Genomic DNA, 21,555 nt, shown 5'->3' on the forward strand with positions numbered 1-21,555 from the left:
ATGTGCTGAAAATATTAAGAATTACATTTGTGTAATGTAGACACAAGGAGAATATTACAGGAAGAAGACAGGATCCAGGAATATGTTACCGACGTATTGTTTAATTGTAGAAATTAATTATCGGTTGTTTTAAATGTATGAACCCAGACAACACACTGCTCACGAAGCACTGAAGATTGTTATTGTAAAAAATTAATAAAATATATTTTTTTAAAAAAAAGTTCTTGGGTGCATCTAGCGGTGTGTGGGCAAGCGTTGTCATGAACCAACACCACACCGGAAGTCAGCAGGCCCTGACGCGTGTTATGGATGGCTCGTTTTAGTTTTCACAATAGACTTCTGAATTGATGGTTGGACCACACTCCATGAGCTTCACCAGCAGTCCTTCTTTGGCATCTTCACATTTGGCGGGATTTCCTATGGCACTCCTTCTGGTGTGGTGTTGGTTCATGATAATGCTCGCCCGAACACTACTAGACGCACCCAAGAACTTTTGAAGTAGTTCCGTTGGGATGTTTTTGATTTATACTGGCAGCACTGTAAGGAACCACTTCAATCCACATCTCAAGAAAGCAGAATTCTTGGAAACGGTCTCTTCCAACAGGAACTTTTATTAAGAGAAATTGATAGCAGGCATGATAGACAAGATCTGAGGGATTCCCTCACAAATCGATGTTTTAAAGTGTCCCTAAGCAACCCCCCCACCCCGCAGTTCTTCCGGGCGATTCAGACCGGCAGTTTTCTAGCTGTTAAATCCAGGAAAGATAACATCAATCCAGCTCCATTGTGCACGATCATTCAACAGCTCCTCACACCTTATTTTGCTGACAAAGAAATAAACCAGAGTCCGGAGGACTGCATTTTTTCACACACACACCCTTTTCCTAGCTGACCGGTAAGGAGGAAAAGTTCAGAGGGGCATAGGATGAAAGGCAAATGATTACATTGTGATGGTTAGCAGACCCGAAGGTGAATAAACAAAAGGTTACTTTGTAGTGAATAGAGGAAGTGAAAGTAATAAAACCCCGCATGCATACCCCCTCCCCCTTGGGACTATGGCAGGATCCAGGGAAAGGTAAGAATTGGTTTTAGATCAGAGGAGATAGATAGAAAGGAAATATAACTGGATTCTGACACGCACAGAGTGACTCCAGGCATCTTAGAAACGGTAGCTTGAGTTGGTTGTGTTTCTTGGCGCAGGTCACCAAGCGGGACGAGGACTCTTCCCTGATGCAGCTGAAGGAGGAGTTCCGCAGCTACGAGGCCTTGCGGAGGGAGCACGACGCTCAGATCGTCCACATCGCCCTGGAAGCCGGTCTCCGGATCTCTCCCGAGCAGTGGTCCTCCCTCCTGTACGGGGACCTGGCCCACAAATCCCACATGCAGTCCATCATCGACAAGGTCAGCTCCAAAGAAGCTTGCTTTGCACCCCAGCAAATTGAGCTTCGGGGCATCCAGTGATGAAGCTGCATAGGGCAGATTCTGAGCTGGGAGCTGCAGCTCCTGAACGCTGATCTTCCATTTATGCTGTCTGAGGATGCGGCTCTTTTTGAAAACAAAAACAAAAAACGCGGTTTTCCTCTGCCCTCCGCGTCGCATTTCCTTCCGAGAAACAAAACCTAATGTCCAGAAACCTGAATGGGAATGTAGCTGCTTTTTCTTCCTATCACACAAGGGCCAAGCGCGGCGCCCAGAAAATATTTTTATTTGCCCCCCACCACTCCAAAATTTGTAGGTTAAGCCCCGACGTTGGTGCCATTTTACGAAATAAAGTTCCTTCTTTCCAAATACCGGGAACCCCACTCCAAAAATTCTGGCCTTGCCTTGCTGTATGATTTTGCACTACCGTTGCACCCACCTCAGGGGCAAACTTTTGAAAATGTTAAATCCGACCTACAGATGCAAAGCGTGTGTGTTTCCTTTCACCTAGCTCCAGTCTCCGGAATCCTTTGCCAAAAGCGTGCAGGAATTAACCATTGTTCTGCAGCGAACGGGGGACCCCGCCAACCTGAATCGGCTTCGTCTCCATTTGGAATTCTTGGCGAACATAGATCCTAACCCAGGTATGTCTGCGGAGAGAAGGCGGAGCCCCCAAACACCTCCCCTGTTCCGTCTCCTTCCTTTCCTCCCCCCCCTAAAAGAAACATGGTTTGATCCTTTTCACACTATGCTTTTTCCAGTCTTTGGTGGCTGCCAAAGATGACGGAAATGATCTTAAGAGGTGAAATTATGGCAACCGGACCAAAGTTTATTAAAACGGAGACGTTTTGTTACTCACCCAAGTAGCTTCTTCAATCAAAATGAAAATTTTGAGTAGGCAAAGAGTGTCATGGTTCCGACAGATGAAACTCTTCAAAGAACGTCGAGGCATTGTTTACCTTAAAGTATCTTTATTGGAATAGCATAGCTTCGGCACTAGCATAGTCAAAGCCGAAATCTGAATTCCCCTCCCCTGAACACATAGTATCAAAGCACAATACCTTCCTCTAATTTACAGTCACAAATCACATTCTCCAATTAGCTTGAAATGCAGGCTTTCCCTCCAGTTCTTCAGCCCGCCATTTCTTATCATCTCTTATTTCAAAAAACCTTGGTTCTCACCCTAGTTACAATATGTCTAACTAAACTCCCATGCACATTCCTCCTCCCCCCCTACACAGTATCATTTAATTCTAACTCTAATTCTAGGAGTAAAACATGAGAAGGAAAATGGCTGCTTCTCCACATGTTGTCAAAGCACGAACATCTGATGTTAACAGGGTTGACACAGTATTTTAATTGCTCCGTTTCCGCCCTCTTCCAGATGCGGCGTCTCCAACTTGGGAGCAGCTGGAAAATGCCCTGGTGGCCGTTAAGACAGTTGTCCATGGCCTTGTTGACTTCATCCAGAACTACAGTAGGAAAGGCCCTGAAATTCCACAGGTCGGTGGTCCAGATTTGATTTGTTGTAACGTAGCACTTCGATCCTCACACAGACCTATAAAACAGCAAGTAAGACTAGATAGTCTCTCACACACACATGCAAAATTAAAATCACAGAGGACTTTCTCTGATTTGATGTTTTTTTAATGCTTGGTTGAACTTTCATCTTTGGTTAGTTGACAGTTTGTGGGTGCTGAAATCTATCACATCAGCTTGGATTGAAATAAGCCTGGATTTTCCTCCTTGGCTTGATGCTTTTAAGTCATTTTTTTTCCTAACCTAGAGGTCATCTCCCAGAATTCTCTGCAATGGCCACCGTGGATAGGGAATTCTGGGAGTTGACATTTACACACAGCTGGAGTCTGGAGAAGCCTGCTTTAAGCTCTCTAAAGCAGTGGTTCTCAACCTTTTTAATGCCACGACCCCCAACCGGTCGTAAGTTGAGGACTACTCAACCGGTTGTAAGTCGAGGACTACTCAACTGGTGCAGCACCGTTTGCAGAATGGGGCTTTTGGTGGGCTCAGCAGGGCAGAGACAGCCTGGACAATTCCTATTGGCTTTTGAAAGCCAATAGAATTAGACTCTATTCAAGAGAGTCTATTCTATTGGCTTTCAAAAGCCAATAGAATAAAAGGGAGTAGCACAGCTAAGGAAAAGGGGAAAAAAATGGCGGACTGCGTTGTTTGGCGACCCCCGTGAAATGGTCGTTCGACAGGTTGAGAACCACTGCTCTAAAGCCACTGGCTGCTTGTTCCTTGAGTGTGTGTTTCTCTTTGTTCGGTTTAGTGGCTGAACAGCTCCAAATGACTCTGGGCCATTTACATATTAGAAGTTGTGAACAATAAAAAGCAAAGAGAAAGATTATGAAGTTGTGAACAATAAAAAGCAAAGAGAAAGATTATGGAGTTGGGAACAATAAAAAGCAAAGGGAAAGATTATGAAGTTGGGAACAATAAAAAGCAAAGGGAAAGATTATGAAGTTGTGAACAATAAAAAGCAAAGAGAAAGATTAAGAAGTTGCTGAAAGAAATCACAGGGCCCTTACAATATAGGCCCGTTTCCCATGTTGCTCCAGAAATAGAGTAGCGCAACTGTTGTTCAGGCCAACAGTCCCCCGTGTTGGCATGCTGCATGGTTCCCCTTCAACAGAGATAGCCGGGCACAAGAAGTTGGTAGCGCCCACTCACTTCTCTCTATCTTCTCTTGAAAGCCTCAGCCAAATAGCAAGTACAAAACCAGCCTGTGCCGTGACCTTAGACAACAGGGCGGGTGTCCGCGCGGGACCAACTGCACCTTTGCCCACTCGCAGGAGGAGCTCGAGAAGTAAGTCTTGTGGGGGGGGACACACAAGTTCTGCCTGGGGCCTAAGGTTAGTGTGGCAGCCTTGATCCAGGGCTCTGCCATCTGCACAAATGCACACCCAATTCAGCAACCGGGTTCCAAAACAACAACAACAACAATAATAAAGTTGGAAGGGACCTTAGAGGTCATCTAGTCCAATCCCCTGCTCAGGCAGGGAAGCCCTATACCATTTCGGACAAATGGCTGTCCAGTCTCTTCTTAAAGACTTCCAGCATGGCTCAGATGGAAGCCTCTCCCTTTCCCCTCAGCATGGCTGGCTCAGGAATTCTGGGAGTTGAAGTCCACGAGTCATAAAAGAGCCAAGGTTGCCTACCGCTGGTATAGGATCTCCTAAAATCATATCATAGGGGTCCAGATATAGTCAAATCTGAAAAATCTGATGACAGCTGCACGTTTGGGGAGATTAAAGTGTCCCTGGGCTGTTCAGGTCACCTGGGGGGGGGGACTTTCTGGTTTTTGAAGGTAGGAAGTATCGCTCATCCGATTCAACCTTCAGAAATTCTGTTGCTGACAGATTTGCCCATCTCAGGGCAAAGACTTTAAGACTTGTGGACTTCAACTCCCAGGATTCCCGGCTGAGGAATTGTGGGAGTTGAAGTCCAGAAAAAGCTGCCGAGTTTGGAGATCCCTAATGTGGCTTAAGGGGCAATCTTACATCTGGATTCTTGGCTCTATCTGAAGGCAGCTTTTATTGGAGGGGCGGGGTATTCAACTCAGCTCTGCTCTCCTTTCTGGGCCCTGCAGGTATCGGCTGAGAAACAAGAAAATCGGTGCCACGGTGAGACCCTTCCTGCTGCTTGGGAAAGCCAGCATCCCAAGCGCCGTTCCCATCATCGGAAACGCAGACCCGGCGGGAAAGGCGGCGTCCAGCACCAACGGGAGTCCCAGCCCGGAGAGCGGTGCCCCCCAGCTGATCCCCCGTTGTACCAACACCCCTTTGTTACGGACTCTGGAGCACGTGAAGAAAGGGGGGAAGGCCGTGGCAAACGGCCAGAACCCCACTTTGTCTCCCACCGAGCCTCTGCCCGAACAGTACGTTCTGGGGCTAGAATTGGAGCCTCCCCCCCCCCAGGAACAGGGAAGGCCGCCTCCTTCTCTGGGTTGGCCCCTTCTGGATCAGTTCATCCTGTCCCTTTTTAATGCACTTGGCGGCAGCCCTAATTCAACCTTTTCTGATTCTTGCAGCAAAACCGGATCCCCTCCGAAAACGCCTGTGAACCAGACCGCAGCTACCTCAGCAGGCCCCGTCCCTCCTCCTCCCCCTCCTCTTCCTCCCTCTCCAGCCCTTGCAGGCAGCGAGATAAGCCCCCTCGCCCCCAAACCCAGCCCTTTTGCCACCCGCCTGCCCATCTACCCGGCTCACTCAGAGACCCTGCCCTATTTCCAGGATCCTCGGGCTCATCTCTCCTATGAAGCTCCGCCTTATCCGCAAACAGGTGAGGGTCCAGCTCAAGAAGGTTGTGTAAAACGGGTTCCCAACCTTCACGAGCTGTTGGAAGGGAGCGGGGCCGTGGGAGTGGCAGGCACACGCGTGCATGCACAGCTCTGTTTGTGTGAGTGGCGTGTGCGTGCACCCTCCATATGTATGAATGGAGCTTCATGCTTGCCCATTTCTCCTGTGGCCCGGTAGTGGGCTGTGGTCCCGAGGGTTGGGGACCCCTGGTTTAAAAGCCCAGAGTGGGCCAAGAGCAGTGTTTCCCAAGCTTAACCCTTTTAAAAAGCATGGGCTTCAATTCCCGGCCAGCATTTGCAGCGAGCCAAGAAATAAACGTACAGGCGGTCCTCGACTTCCAACAGTTCATTTAGCGACTGTTAAAATTGCAACGGCACTGAAAAAAGTGACTTGTGGCCATTTTTCCCCACTTAACAACTGTTGTGGCTTCACGTGAACAATATTGGGCCGCTTGGTAACTGACTCATATTTAGGACGGTCGCAGTGTCCCAAGGGGTCACGTGATCCCCCTTTTGTGACTTTCTGATGAGCCAAGTCATTGCGGAACGCAGATTCACTTCACGACTGGGTTACCAACCTCAACACTCCAGCGATTCGCTTAACTGTTGCAAGAAAGGCTGTAAAATGGGGCAAAATTCACTGAACAATGATCTGACTTAGTAATGGAAATTTTGGGCTCCCTTGTGCTTGTAAGTCTGATCCTGGCTGGTTGTCAAGGTACTGATTGAAAAGCTAACCAGCTGATGTAATGTAAGATTTAATGATGGGAATGACTCAGCAGGTTCTTTGTCTCTTGAAGAGCCAGCAGGGTCTGTGTCTCTTTAAGAGCTTCATATAAAGGCTCCGCAGATGTGTGCGCTCTCTTTTTGTTTCCTTGCTGTAACTGCTGTGTGTTGGATACTGCTGCATTACCACGTGCATGTATATTATTCCGAGTGTACGATATTTTAGATAGATTTTCTACCCAGTGGGGTCTGCCTGGCGTCCCTGGTCCTGATTTTGAGAGGTGTTCTCGCTGGGGTGTTTCAAACTTTTTTCCTTCTGCATGTAATAATAATAATAAAGTTGGAAGGGACCTTGGAGGTCATCTAGTCCAACCCCCTGATCAGGCAGGAAACCCTATACCATTTCAGACAAATGGCAGTCCAGTCTCTTCTTAAAAACTTCCAGTGTTGGAGCATTCACCGCTTCTGGAGGCAGGTGGTTCCACTGGTTAATTGTTCTGTCAGGAAGTTTCTCCTTAGTTCCAGGTTGCTTCTCTCCTGGATGAGTTTCCATCCATTGCTTCTTGTCCTGCCTTCAGGCGCTTTGGAGAATAGCTTGACTCCCTCTTCTTTGGGGCAGCCCCTGAGAAATTGGAAGACTGCTATCATGTCCCCCCTCGTCCTTCTCTTCGTTAAACTAGACATACCCAATTCCAGCAGCCATTCCTTATATGCTTTAGCCTCCAGTCCCCTGTGTAAGTGCGAGAAGGCAGAGTTCAACTATGCTTTTCCTTCTGTAGGATATTATCCAGGCCCTGCGGCGGTCCCTACAGGGGTGCCCCCCTGCCTCCCTCGCTTTGTGAGATCCAGCAGCATCTCCGAATCCTCTCTCCCGCCGGCCTCTCTACAGTACAATGAACCTTACGGCACGTTTCCTTCTCGGGACAGACTTACCGCCGCTTACCAACAGGCACAACCGCAGCCCTACGGGCCGGTGCCACCGGTTCCTTCCGGGATGTACGCCCCGGTTTATGACAGCCGGCGTATTTGGCGACCACCGATGTACCAGAGGGACGATATCATCCGGAGCAACTCCTTACCTCCCATGGAAGTCACCCACCCCTCCGTCTATCACAATTTGGTGCGGGAAAGATATGGCTCTTTGGACAGCTACTGTTCGGTGCCCTGCCAGGTGCCAGTGGAGCAGAGGACTGTGCCTTGGGCAAGGGTAGGTGCTCCAGAATTTAGCCAGGGAGACTGTCTTGATTGGTGAAAGAATCCCTCTTCCCTGCTTTTCCGAGAGATTCTGAGTTTTGCTCTGCTGTCCGTTTTCTTTCCTTAAATCAGAGGTCTCCAAACTGGGCCACACAAGTAGGTAATAACGCGACTTTCGATTTCTGAGGGCTTAGAGCAGGGGGGTCTCCAGCCTTGGCAACTGGTGGACCAACTCTCAGAATTCCTTAGCCAGCCTCATGCTGCCTGAGGCATTCTGGGAGCTGAAGTCCACAAGTCTTCAAATTGCCAAGCTTAAGAGCAGGGGTCTTACAACTTGGCCCTTTTTGGACTTGTGGACTTCAGCTCCCAGAATTCTTCAGCCAGCATGCCAGGCTCAGGAATTCTGGGAGTTGGAATCCACAAGTCGTAAAGTTGCCCACTTTGCAGATCCCTGCCTTAGATGACAGCGCTGATGCTAATGTCATGGTTCTGAATAGGTGAGACCAACTAAAGCAGAACTTTTAGGCTTGAGTTTTTCCTCTAGGACAAGGGTAGGCAACCTTGGCTCTTTTAAGACTCATGGACTTCAACGCCCAGAATTCCTGAGCCAGCCATGCTGAGGGGAAAGGGAGAGGTTTCCAAGCTGAGCCGTGCTGGCTCAGGAATTCTGGGCGTTGAAGTCCACAAGTCATAAAGCGGCCTAGGCCTAGGCCAGAGATAGGAAACCTTGGCTCTTTTTTGACTGGTGGACTCCAACTTTTCCAAGCTGAGCCGTGCTGGCTCAGGAATTCTGGGAATTGAAGTCCACGAGTCATGAGGGGGCCAAAGTTTCCCCCATGCTGGCTCAGGAATTCTGGGAGTTGAAGTGCACGGGTCATGAAGGGGCCAAGGTTGCCTATCCCTGCTCTAGGAACATGTTTATTAGTTATAAAGTATTGGCACGGACAGTCAAAAGTGAAACTGAAACTAAAGTTTTCTCAGAAAGTTAAATTTCCCAGCCTATTACTATGGCACGCAATCAATTATGTTTCCCAATAGATTAGCTTGGCGGGCTTTGTGACAGAAAGCTCAGCCTCCCAGTTTAATAAACAGAACTGACCTTGGTTCCCACGGAACAGAGAATCGTTTAAGCTAGCAGAAAAATTACACACACACACACACACACACCCTGCCATTCTGGTGGCAGCAGAAACCAAGCCAAATGGCTTCAATTCAGGCAGAGTTGACAGCTAGTCTTCCTATTGTCCTTTCTGAGAAGGGATGGTAGGTTTTTGCTGTTGACTTACGTGTACGAGTAGTAAATCACGCCACGGGTGGCCCCATGAACTGGGCTGAGGGAAGCTCAAATAATCAGGGTTTGGAAGAGTTTTGCTTTGTTCTCTTTTTTTTTTCTGGTCACCTGGTTCCTTTGGCTCAAGCGTTATCCCTGCTTTTGTCCTCCTGCTTGGAGTTGGGTGGATGTTTTGGCTCCCAGCCGAGCGGTCCTTGTTTAACGACCTTAGAATTCCCACTGCCAAGTGAAGGCGTCCCCAGGCGAAACGTCACGATGCCTGCACTGCTCAGCGACACCAGTTCCGGTCACCCTGGTTGCCGTCATTAGACAAGGACCGTTCCAAGAATACGGGAACGCTTGAGTCGTTGGGTACGAGATGGGCGGTAAATAGATTTCCTAAATCGATCAGTAAGCTCAGTGCCCACTCGTAGCACGTTTGCTGAGTGTCGCTTGGCCTTCATACACGCCCCACTGGATCTTCCTTGTAGGAACCTTGTGGACATCTGAAGCCTGCCTACGAGGACCCTCTCCGAAAGAAACCGGAACAGTGGGCGCCTTGCCACATCCCGAAAGTGCCCCTGGTGACGACGTCCTCTCTCCCTGCAGCTGCACCGTCTCCATCCTCCCCTTCCCCTTTCTTCAGCGTGGACTTCAGTTGTGAAGTAAGGTCCCAGAAGACCCCTCTGGGAGGGAGGGAGGGAGAAGAAGGACCCTTGTGCCTGACCGTTTGCATGTCCTGCTTTCTTCCTTCTTTCCTTCCTTCCTTCCTTCCTTCCTTCTTTTTCTTTCTGTCCTTTCTTTCCCTTCCTTCCTTCCTTCCTTTCTTTCTTTCTTTCTTTCTTTCTTTCTTTCTTTCTTTCTTTCTTTCTCTTCTTCCTTCCTTCTTTCCGTCCTTCCTTCCTTCTCTTTCTGTCCTTCTTTCCCTTCTTTCCTTCCTTTCTTTCTCTTCTTTCTTTCCTTTCTTTCTTTTCTTTCGTTCCTTTCTTTCCGTTTTTCCTTCCTTCCTTCCTCCCCTCCCTCCCTCCTGTCCCTTCCTTCCTTCCTTCCTTCCTTCCTTCCTTCCTTCCTTCCTTTACAAAAGTGCTCTTCCTGTTGACTCTTAACTCTTCTTTGCTGCTTTTTAGACCAGGAATGTGGAGTTTGAGGAGAGGATATTTGCCCTTCCCTTTTTTGCGTCCTGTGAGGAGGCAATATTTAGTCTGGGGAAAGGACCTAAATTCCCTGAATATATTTATTCTTCCCTCCCTCCCCCCCTCCGTTCTTCTCTTCCACCTGATGGTTTCTGTGCTGTGCAATCAGATCGCTTTCTTTTCCTCTTTCACTCTGTCCATCGCTACCCTGTTGCTGACCACCCAGGCTGACCTGGATGGTCTCTGCAAGGTGGTCAGGTGTGTTTTCCCCCCCCCCCACACTCCCCCTCCTGCTTCTTGCAGTTCAGCAAGAACGCCAGCGGCTCGAGCGACCCCAGGTACGAAGACGGCCAGCCGTGCCAGTACTCGCCCTGGTCCTGCAGCACCCTCAGCTCCTGCATCAGCGCGGTGGAGGCCGAGCCGAAGGACGTCCTGGCTAAATCCAGCACGGTCCTCCTAGTAAGGCCGCATCCTGGGGGGGTGTGTGTGTGTCTGTGGAGGTCCTGGGTCAGGCAGGTCATGGATGTTCCTGAAGGTGTTTTTTCAAAAGGCAACTGGACTTGCTTTGTTTTTTTCCTTGAAGATGTTTCACTTCTTATCCAAGATGCTTCCTGTCAGTCTGCTCCCTTAGGGAAGGAAGACCCTTGACTCCACGGGGTTGAAGTGAACGGTTCTTTTACTAAAAGGTGTCTGGCTGCAGTAAAGCTGAATTTCCCACCCTCAAAAGAGGGTCTTTCCTCCCCCCTCCCCCACATCCCAGCCTCTCCCCCCCCCCCACGGCCAGTCCCTCTGCAGCCAATCAAAGTCCGCTTAGGTGTTTTGAGAACGCTGAGATGTTCAGAGTAGCTCACGTGCTTTTTCCAGGGTGCACCGCTTGGATGGATGGCTCAGATCTCCTCTGGTTTTCCTTAAGCTGTCACTTCCCCCTGTCAATGCTGCTAACGTGGGATGTTCTTGCTTTGACAACATATGTAGAACTGTCCGGTATTTTTAGAGTTAACTTAGATCGGAGATGTCAAACACAAGGCCCGGGGACCGAATGCGGCCCGCCAAGTGGTTTCATGTGGCCCGCGAAGCCATCCTGGAAACAGTGAGGGAACGGCCCCCGCTGCCTTGGCCCTGGCCGGGAGCCAATGTACAATTTTGTGGTGGCCATCTATGCTGAAAGGCATTCAGTCTTAGCTCCACAAGGCCGTCCGGAAACAGTGAGGAACTGGCCCCTGCCGTGTCGGCCCCACACCCTGGTGCATGCTGGGGAGGTGTCACCCTTTGTGAGGAATGGAGAAATGCACCATGCCTTGGCACTTGCCCCAGGCCCACCCCCTTCTGCCAGAGACCCTCAGATCTGTCCCACTCCTGCCCAGGCCCCCACAGGCACCCTTGACGCGAACGATGTAGAGCTGGCCATTTGAGAGATTCCTATAGAGCAGACCTGTCAAACACAAGGCCCGGGGGCCGGATGCCGCCCGCGAAGTGGTTTCATGTGGCCCGCGAAGCCATCTGGAAACAGTGAGGGAACGGCCCCCGCTGCCTGGGCCCTGGCCCAGGCCGGCCAGGAGCCAATGTACAATTTTGTGGTGGCCATCTTGGCACTTGCCCCAGTGGACCATGCCTTGGCGCTTGCCCCGGTCCCACCCCCTTCTGCCAGAGACCCTCAGATCTGTCCCACTCCTGCCCAGACCCCCATAGGCCCCCTTGACACGAACGATGTAGGGCTGGCCATGCCCACCCAGTAGGCCACACCCACCCACCCACCCCCCAAGCGCAACCGCAGTGCTGATGCGACTTTCAGTGAAATGGAGTTTGACACCCCTGACTTAGATGATGCTGGGAGGGGAGGAGAAAGAATGTGTGTAGGGAGTAATTGAGATAAGGAATACAGGGGCTACAGAAGGGAAGATCACTGCAAAATAGAGGAGGGGAATAGGCTGGAATGTTATGTGCAGGGGAAGGGAATTCAGATCTTGGCCTCCATCCACGCTGCGCCCACACTTGGTTGCCCGAATAAAGGCTTTTTAGGATAAACAATGCCTGGAAGTTCTTTGAAGTGTTTCATTAGTCTGAACTATGACACACACACACACCCTCCCTGTTTTCCAGCAAAGTAATACAGATTTATTGCCCATTTGTTCTCCCCCTTTGTGGCAGACCTGACACTTCCTCACTTCACCTCTGCAACTGAAGAAGCTTCTTGGAGGAGAAATTGAAACACCTTGGAGGAAAGAACAAAGTCCAGTTGCCTTTTGAAAAAGCTCCTTTGGGATGTCCTGGGGGGGGGGGAACCTCAGATGACTTTTGGGAACCTGGAAGGGTCCTTCGGAGCTGGTGTTTCCATGCCCCTCTCAGCCTCCCTTCCTTTCCCCGCAGGATCTGGACAGCGGAGACCCCAAGAGGCCGGCCCACCTCTTTGAAACCCAGAGGAAGGCGAAGGAGGAGGACCCCATCATCCCTTTCAGCGACGGGCCGATCATTTCCAAGTGGGGCGCCATCTCCAGGTCATCACGGACAGGCTACCACACCACGGACCCTGTCCAGGCGACTGCTTCCCAAGGAAGCACTACCAAGCCCATCAGCATGTCAGGTGCGGGCAGCTCCTTCAAGGGGGGGGGAGGAGGAGGAGGAGGAATAGAAAGAAAAGGAAAGAAGGAGGGATGGAGGAGAAGGAGGAGGAGGAATGGAGAGGGAGGACGGAAGAAGGAAGGATGAAGGAGGAATGGAGAAAAAAGGAAGGAGGAAGAGGAAGGAAGAAGGGATGGAGAAGGAGGAATGGACAAAGGAAGGATGGAGGAGGAGGAATAGAAAAAAAAGGAAGAAGGGATGAAGGAGGAGGAGTGGAGAGGGAGGACAAGAAGGAGGGATGAAGAAGGAATAGAGGAAGGAAGGAGGGATAAAAGGAGGCAGAGGAATGGAGAAAAAAGGAATGGAGAAAGGAAGGAAGAAGGCATGGAGGAAGAGGAGGAGGAATAGGGAAAAAGGGAGGAGGAGGAAGGAAGAAGGGATAGAGGAATGGACGAAGGAAGAAGGAGGGATAGAGAAGGAGGAGGTGGAGAGGGAGGACGGAAGGAGGGATGAAGAAGGGATGGAGAAAGGAAGGAGGGATAAAAGGAGGAGGAATGGAGAAAAAAGGAAGGAGGAGGAAGGAAAAAGGAATGGAGAAAGGAAGGAAGGAGAGATAGAGGAGGAATGGAGGAAAAAGGGAGGAGGAGCAGGAAGGAAGGAAGAAGGGATAGAGAAGGAGGAATGGACAAAGGAAGAAGAAGGGATAGAGAAGGAGGAGTGGAGAGGGAGGACGGAAGAAGGAGGGGTGAAGAAGGGATGGAGAAAGGAAGGAGGGATAAAAAGAGGAGGAATGGAGAAAAAAAGGAAGAAGGAAAAAGGAATGGAGAAAGGAAGAAAGACGGGATGGAGGAGGAGAAGAGGGAGGAATGGAGAAAAGGAAGAAGGATGGATAAAAGAAGGTGGAGGAATGGAGAAAAAAGGAAGGAGGAGGGATGGAGAAAGGGAGAAAGAAGGGAAGGAGGAGAGGGAGGAATGGAGAAAGAGGAAGGAGGGAGGGAGGGAGAGGGAGGAGAAGGAGGCGGGGGAGAGGAGCAGGGCAAGACCCCGCTGAGCTGAGCCCCATCCTTGCCTCTTAAAACAGATTACATCCCCAGCATCAGCTCCGTGGACTTGAGGTGGAGCTGCTACGCGCCCGAGTCCATTTCCTCGGCCCCTTTCCTAGAACGGTGGGCAGAAGCGGCTTCCCCCACAGACCCGGCCAGGGCTGTGCTCCGGTCTCCCCGGCCCCTTCCTCGCCCCTGGGGGGGGGGAGAGCCCGGGAACCCCCAGAACGGCCCCCGCCTTTGCACGACGGCCTCCGGGGTGGCGGGAGCAGAGTTTTATCTCTGCTGCTTCTCCCACACGGGGCCTTTTTTTTTTGGGGGGCAGGCTCAGCCCTGACTTTTCCGTCTCTCTTTCAAGGGACCAGTTCGTGTCTCCCGGAGAACCGGCTCCCCCAAAGCCCTCCAGCACCGGAGATCTCCTGAGCACCGAATTGCAGCAGGTAACAGCTCTCCCAAAGGCTGGATATCTGGAAGGGAGCTATTTCAGCAAGCGGCCTGTGGCTCTTGGGGGGGAGGGGGGGGGAGGAGGAGGAGGAAGGAAGAAGGGATGGGGGAAGGAGGAGGAGGAAGGAAGAAAGGATGGGGGGAAGGAGGAGGAGGAAGGAAGAAGGGATGGAGAAGGAGAAGGAGAAATGGCCAAAGGAAGGAAGGATGGAGGAGGAGGGATAGAAAAAAAGGAAGGAAGAAGGGATGGAGAAGAAGAAATGGACAAAGGAAGGAAGGATGGAGGAGGAGAGATAGAAAAAAAGGAAGGAAGAAGGGATGGAGAAGAAGAAATGGACAAAGGAAGGAAGGATGGAGGAGGAGGGATAGAAAAAAGGAAGGAAGAAGGGATGGAGAAGAAATGGACAAAGGAAGGAAGGATGGAGGAGGAGAGATAGAAAAAAAGGAAGGAAGAAGGGATGGAGAAGAAGAAATGGACAAAGGAAGGAAGGATGGAGGAGGAGAGATAGAAAAAAAGGAAGGAAGAAGGGATGGAGAAGGAGAAATGGCCAAAGGAAGGAAGGATGGAGGAGGAGGGATAGAAAAAAAGGAAGGAAGAAGGGATGGAGAAGGAGAAATGGACAAAGGAAGGAAGGATGGAGGAGGAGGGATAGAAAAAAAGGAAGGAAGAAGGGATGGAGAAGGAGAAATGGCCAAAGGAAGGAAGGATGGAGGAGGAGGGATAGAAAAAAAGGAAGGAAGAAGGGATGGAGAAGGAGAAATGGACAAAGGAAGGAAGGATGGAGGAGGAGGGATAGAAAAAAAGGAAGGAAGAAGGGATGGAGAAGGAGAAATGGCCAAAGGAAGGAAGGATGGAGGAGGAGGGATAGAAAAAAAGGAAGGAAGAAGGGATGGAGAAGGAGAAATGGCCAAAGGAAGGAAGGATGGAGGAGGAGGGATAGAAAAAAAGGAAGGAAGAAGGGATGGAGAAGAAGAAATGGACAAAGGAAGGAAGGATGGAGGAGGAGGGATAGAAAAAAAGGAAGGAAGAAGGGATGAAGGAGGAGGAGTGGAGAGGGAGGACGGAAGAAGGAGGGATGAAGAAGGAATGGAGAAGGAAGGAGGGATAAAGAGGAGGAACGGAGAAAAAAGGGAGGAGGAGGAAGGAAGAAGGAAAAAAAGCGGAATGGAGAAAGGAAGAAGGGATGGAGGAGAAGGAGGAGAGGGTGGAATGGAGAAAGGAAAGAAGGATGGATAAAAGAAGGAGGAGTAATGGGGGGGGGAGGAAGAGTGCAGCCATCTCCCCTGACCGTTTGGGGACCCTGCTCTGCTTTCCCACCAGGCCAAGAGTAACTCGGTGCTGCTCCAGAGAGAGGCCAACGCCCTGGCCACGCAGCAGAAGTGGGACGCCCTGAGCGAAGGCAGCGCCCTCACCTTGAAGCTCTTGAGCAAGGAAACGGAGCTGAGGAACGGCCAGGTAAGCAGGCTCTTCTTCTCTCCCCCCCCCCCATGTCCGCTGCACGAAGATCAAGGAGAGGTTCAACCTAGAAATAAGGAGTGATTTTCCGACAGTGAGAACCATCAACCGATGGAACTGGAGTTGCCTTCAGACGTTGTGGGAGCTTCATCACTGGAGGCGTCCAAGGAGAGACTGGACCGCCATCTGTCAGAAATGGTGGAGGGTCTCCTTGCTTTGAGGGGGGTTGGACTAGATGACCTACAAGGTCCCTTCCAACTTTGTTATTCTATTCTGTTCTATTTCTTTTCTGTTCTATTCTATTCCTCTTCTAATTCCTATTCTAATTCCTATTCTATTCTATTCTAATTCCTATTCTAATTCCTATTCTGTTCTAATTCCTACTCTATTCTATTCTAATTCCTATTCTATTCTATTCTATTCTAATTCCTATTCTAATTCCTATTCTAATTCCTACTCTATTCTATTCTAATTCCTATTCTATTCTATTCTATTCTAATTCCTATTCTAATTCCTATTCTATTCTAATTCCTATTCTATTCTATTCTAATTCCTATTCTATTCTATTCTATTCTATTCCTATTCTAATTCCTATTCTAATTCTATTCTATTCTAATTCCTATTCTGTTCTGTTCTCTTCTCTTCTATTCTATTCTATTCTATTCATTCTCTACTCTATTCTATTTCCTATTCTATTCTATTCTATTCTACCCTACCCTATCCTAGGCGTGCTTCTTTCCAACCTCTGTTTTATGTTCCTTTCCTGCTCCTTCCCCCAGGCCGACTCCCCCGAGGACAGCACGGGCACCAAGGCCAACCGAGACATTGAACTGGAACTTTCATCGCTGGACACTGATGAGGCCGAGGGGCCGGTAGAGCAAATGAAAGTACGTTCTTGATTCTACCCACACGTGGGCTATTATTTGTCTCCTCTCCCCAGAACTTCAGAGTGGTACCACTTCTTCCGGTCCAGGTAGCACACTGTGTCAAGGACCACAGTTACGTGCAAGGCTTTGCTCAGATGGAGATGCCCATTGTAACTGTTTATTTATCAAATGTATGTAGCCACTTATCTCACAGGAAGTGACTCTCAGCAGCTTATAAGTGTCAAAGAATAGAAGGGAAGGGAAGGGAAGGGAAGGGAAGGGAATAGAATAGAATAGAATAGAATAGAATAGAATAGAATAGAATAGAATAATAAGAATGGAATAGAATAGAATAGAATAGAATAGAATAGAATAGAATAGAAAATGGAATGGAATAGAATGGAATGGAATAGAATAAGAATGGAATGGAATAGAATAGAAAATGGAATAGATTGGAATGGAATAGAATAGAATAGAAAATGGAATGGAATGGAATAGAATAGAATAGAATAGAATAGAATAGAATAGAATACATAATAGAATACAGAATAGAATACGGAATAGAAAATGGAATGGAATAGAATAGAATAGAATAATAAGAATGGAATAGATAGAATAGAATGGAATGGAATGGAATAGAATAAGAATGGAATAGAATAGAAAATGGAATAGATTGGAATGGAATAGAATAGAATAGAATAGAATAGAATAGAATAGAATAGAATAGAATAGAATAGAATAGAATAGAGGAATGGAATGGAATGGAATAGAATAGAATAGAATATGGAATGAAATATAGAATAGAATAGAATAGAATAGAAAATGGAGAATATAAGAGTAGAGTAGAATATAGAATAGAATAGAATAGAATAGAATAGAATAGAATAGAATAGAATAGAATAGAATAGAATAGAATAGAATAATAGAATAGAAAATGGAGAATATAAGAGTAGAATATAGAATGGAACGGAACGGAATGGAATGGAACAGAGAAGAAAAGACGAGAGAAGAGTTGGAAGGGACCTTGGGGGTCTTCTAGTCCAACCCCCTGCTCAGGCAGGAAGCCCTACATAATAAAGCAACACTATCAAAACCGTCCTGATTAAAAACAATCATCCTACAAACCATTGTCCTTTCCTTTCCTCTTCCAGGAGATGCTGGGCCTGCAGCTCGGCATCAGCGGTCAGAGCGCTAACCTCTTCAACGGGTCAGCTCTGGAGAACGGTCACCTTGCGGAGCAGTCCCAGGTGGACGCCAGGCAGGCGAAGCGGCCTGTCCTGCACGAAGAGCTTGCTCATTTGTGAGTGTGGGGCAGGAACGGAAAAGTCCAGTCTCGCTCCGGACCTCAGGGCAAAGTTCCCCGGCACAGAAGCGTTCATCCACACTCTTCCCACCCGTGGTGCTTGCCTTGCTGTGGCTGTGGAGATTCACAATCACCCAGGTCCCAAAAGTGCTTTTTCACGAGGCAGCTGGAGTTCCTATTTCGTCTTTGAAGACATTTCCCTTCTCATCCAAGAGGCTTCTTCAGCTCTTCCTTGCTGTGGGTGGAGCTTCTCATATCTGATTTTTGCTGCCCTTCTTTCCATCGCTCTCTTGGTGGCTGTAGGCCTCAAACAACGGTGAGAGATCAGCGCTGACCCGTGTCCCATCCCAAAGAACTGGACTTCCTTAGTTCTTTTCCCTTGAAAACATTTCCCTTCTCATCCAAGAAGCTTCTTCAGTTCAGAATGAAGAAGCTTCTTGGATGGGAAGCAAAACGTTTTCCAGAGGGAAAAAAACCGAGAGAGTTTTTTTCACCTTTGGAACAGTCATGACCTGGATGGTTGAGAATCTCCATAGACATTTGACCCGAAGGTATCCGGAGCAGAACATCCAGATTCAGCCACAGTTTGGTTCCATACGGTATTAACCTTGTGAACTCTAAAGCAAGGGTCCCCAACCCCCGGGCCGCACAAACAAGCAAGGCCCCATCCGCGGGATGCAGGCAGCACATAAAACCACACACCCTCCAGTCTGTGGAAAAACCTCACTCCAGGGAACCGGTTCCTGGTGCCCAAAAGGTTGGGGATCTCTGCTCTAAAGCTTCCTCCTTCTGTTATGTATTCAGGATGGTCAGTGGTTAATATTTATATCTTACTTATATGTAAGGGTGTAGGTCTATACATACGTTGTATATAGTATGTTTAAATTTGTGTTATGTATGTGTACACTTTGAGAGCAAGCAAAAATTTCATTTTTAACGTGTGCCATTATGCCCACAGTAAAAAAAATGACAATAAAGGTTATCTATCTATCTATCTATCTATCTATCTATCTATCTATCTATCTATCTATCTATCTATCTAATCTCATATATATCTGTCTATATCTTACCTATCTAATCTATCTAATCTCTCACATATCTATCTAATCTCTCATATATCTATCTTATATATCTGTATCTTATCTGTCTAATCTATTTTATCTATCTATCTAATCTATCTCTATCTTATCTATCTAATCTATTTTACCTATCTCTGTCTAGCTTATCTATCTATCTGTCTTATCTACCTAATCTATCTTATCTAATCTTATATATCTATCTCTATCTTATCTATCTAATCTATCTCTTATCTATCTTATCTAATCTATCTTATATATCTGTCTATCTTATACTGTATATCTATATCTTATCTATCTAATCTCTTATATATCTATATATTTATCTATCTAATCTATCTCTTATCTATCTATATCTTTATCCAATCTATCTCTTATCTATCTAATCTATTTTATCTAATCTATCTTACCTATCTCTGTCTATCTTATCTATCTAATCTATTTATCTTATCTAACTTATCTAATCTCTATCTTATCTATCTAATCTATCTGTCTATCTTATATATCTGTATCTTATCTATCTAATCTATTTTACCTATCTCTATCTTGTCTATCTTATCTATCTATCTATCTATCTATCTATCTATCTATCTATCTATCCATCCATCCATCCATCCATCTATCCATCTATATCTTATATTTTCATACATCTTAATCAGGATCATGGCTGAACATCTAAAAACTCTTCATCTAGTAGTTGTAGAATTCTCATCATCTGCCCACGTCCGCCAGTAGAAGACCTCTCCAAGATAACTTTTCTTTCCTCTTCACAAAGCGCAGGTCAAGAAGCTTCTGTGCCTCCAGCGTGACCAGGTTTTCTTTTGTCTTCCCCACCCACCCACCCATCAGGGAGAAGCAGACGGGGGTCTTGCCAGCGGCGTCCTGTTTCAGCCCACCCACGGAGACGGCAGGCAGCAGGATCTCTCTGCCCCTCATGACGTCCGCCAGCATGGGCAGCCTTCTTCTGAAAACAGCCCATGGCCTCGTGGACGGGCCAAATGACTTTTTAAGGCCGATTGCAAACGGCAAAATGGTGAACACGTGATAGGCACTTGGCTTTCAGGCTTGTGGTCATGCTAAGAAGTGGTTTTGGTTTCTCTCCCTCTCTCTCTCTCTCTCTCTCTCTCTCTCTTATTTTTTTTTTTTTTTGAAAGAAAATCCTACCAGGGTCATTTGTTTCCCGTGGACTTTTTAAATACATCGGACTCTTCTTGTGTCTTAGCTTTCGGGATAAGTGACGGCCCCTTTGCTAGGGATTCAGACGTTCACTTTTCACACCCCAACCGTGTGGGATCTGGATGTGTTTTCCCTTTGAAGGGGCCTTTCGGCGAGGCCGTAGACGCCCCCCTGAGTCATTCCTGTTAACTCTCACCTTTTGTAGGGAAGCATCCAAAACTAAAGCCAGTCATTTCAGTCCAATTCAGTTGTTTGGCTTGTTTCGAGAATTTGCACTTTGTTTCTTCCACGCTGGAGCTTTGCGTGGACAAGCGTGGGCGAGAAAAGAAAGGGCATGAGGATGACCCCCACGCAAGACTCTTTCTTCAGGTCATTTAGCTTGGCAACTCGGTGCCTCTGTACAGAGCAGTGGGTCACCTCTTCCCATCCTATCTCTTTGGCAGCTTGGTCTTCCTGGGCATCCAGTGACTTTTCTGTATACAAATTATCGGCAGCCACGTCCAGCCCAAGTGCCTGGGTTTCCCCACTTAACGTACTTGGTTCTTTCTTGCTTAAAGGGGAAAGCAGAATCGCTGCTTTTTGTTGACAGTACGGGCGTGGTGAAGAGCGCTCAACCCCCCAGCCCCTTGGAAGGCTCCCCCTTTTGGCATTTAAGGCCTCCCCAATTATTCTCTCCAAAATGAGCCACCTAAAACTCGTGTGGGCACCGAAGACTTGACACGGTATTCCCCCACCTCTTTGTCAAAACCACAGAAGATTAGCAGTCCTTTAGATGCTCCCAATGTTGAGTTGGCCTTCGTGTTGCTGAGAATGCCAGTATTTAGATTTGTTAGTGATTTAACTCCGGTGATCATCTTGAACGCTTTATGATGTAGCTTGAGCTGGGCTTGTACAGAACAGGGGGGTGGGGGGGAAGAAGTCCTCTTTAAGATGTGATTTATTTTTATTTATTTTTTGAAGATCTTAGAAGTCTAAAATTGGAACGTTCTCCCCTGTGACCTCTTAGCTGTGCTCTTTTCCCGCTTTAAAATCTACTTCTGCGGAGCAAGGGGACATCATGCTATCAGGCAAGAACATTCTCCCTTATTCGTCCTCCTCTGCAGCTTCTTTTTTTATAATTTTTATAATTTTTACATTTTTCTTTCTTTTTCTGTTTTTGTTTTAAGAAAATGTTTGTTAATTAACTTCTGTGAAGTTGTTTACTCTGGAAATAGTACTGGAATATTTTAGCCAAGCAGCCCTTTCACTATATATATATTGCTATACATATACATATGTATATGTATGTTTTCTGAGGTTTTCGCGGGTGCTTGTATGTAGGTCTTTGGTTATTCGGGTTTTCTCCCGCGTAAAATTGGAAATGTCTTGGCGACGTTTCGACGAAGTCCCATTCGTCATCTTCAGGCTGGTGTTTTCAGCTTCGTGCTTCTAGGAGAAACGATCACACATTGCTCCTAGAAGCACGAAGCCGAAAACACCAGCCTGAAGATGACGAATGGGACTTCGTTGAAACGTCGCAAGACACTTCCAATTTTACCGGGAGAAAACCTGAATAACCAAAGACCTCTATCT

The 21,555-nt window shown here is 47.7% G+C and overlaps 1 protein-coding gene and 1 non-coding gene across 2 annotated transcripts in view; both read left to right on the forward strand.

Moving 5' to 3' along the window:
- The window catches only part of RC3H2 (ring finger and CCCH-type domains 2), a 29,458-nt gene extending 8,107 nt beyond the window's left edge, over positions 1-21,351 (forward strand). Inside the window, exons 6-21 of the mRNA XM_039364219.1 lie at positions 1,201-1,401; positions 1,931-2,063; positions 2,804-2,922; positions 4,134-4,246; positions 5,030-5,317; positions 5,471-5,721; positions 7,243-7,670; positions 9,419-9,592; positions 10,364-10,519; positions 12,428-12,641; positions 13,701-13,785; positions 14,021-14,102; positions 15,428-15,562; positions 16,342-16,449; positions 17,580-17,728; positions 19,657-21,351. Of these exons, the coding sequence (XP_039220153.1) occupies positions 1,201-1,401; positions 1,931-2,063; positions 2,804-2,922; positions 4,134-4,246; positions 5,030-5,317; positions 5,471-5,721; positions 7,243-7,670; positions 9,419-9,592; positions 10,364-10,519; positions 12,428-12,641; positions 13,701-13,785; positions 14,021-14,102; positions 15,428-15,562; positions 16,342-16,449; positions 17,580-17,728; positions 19,657-19,852 (2,832 nt within the window). The 3' untranslated portion in view covers positions 19,853-21,351. The remainder of the gene's footprint in view (positions 1-1,200; positions 1,402-1,930; positions 2,064-2,803; positions 2,923-4,133; positions 4,247-5,029; positions 5,318-5,470; positions 5,722-7,242; positions 7,671-9,418; positions 9,593-10,363; positions 10,520-12,427; positions 12,642-13,700; positions 13,786-14,020; positions 14,103-15,427; positions 15,563-16,341; positions 16,450-17,579; positions 17,729-19,656) is intronic.
- Positions 1,436-1,551, forward strand: LOC120317573. The gene has a single exon (XR_005559269.1). It is a non-coding gene; the product is annotated as a small nucleolar RNA SNORD90 (small nucleolar RNA).
- Positions 21,352-21,555: the final 204 nt, after the last annotated feature.

This window comes from Crotalus tigris, unplaced genomic scaffold (assembly GCF_016545835.1).
Source record: "Crotalus tigris isolate CLP2741 ecotype Arizona unplaced genomic scaffold, ASM1654583v1 scf7180000019692.1526454, whole genome shotgun sequence".
Lineage (NCBI taxonomy): Eukaryota > Metazoa > Chordata > Lepidosauria > Squamata > Viperidae > Crotalus > Crotalus tigris.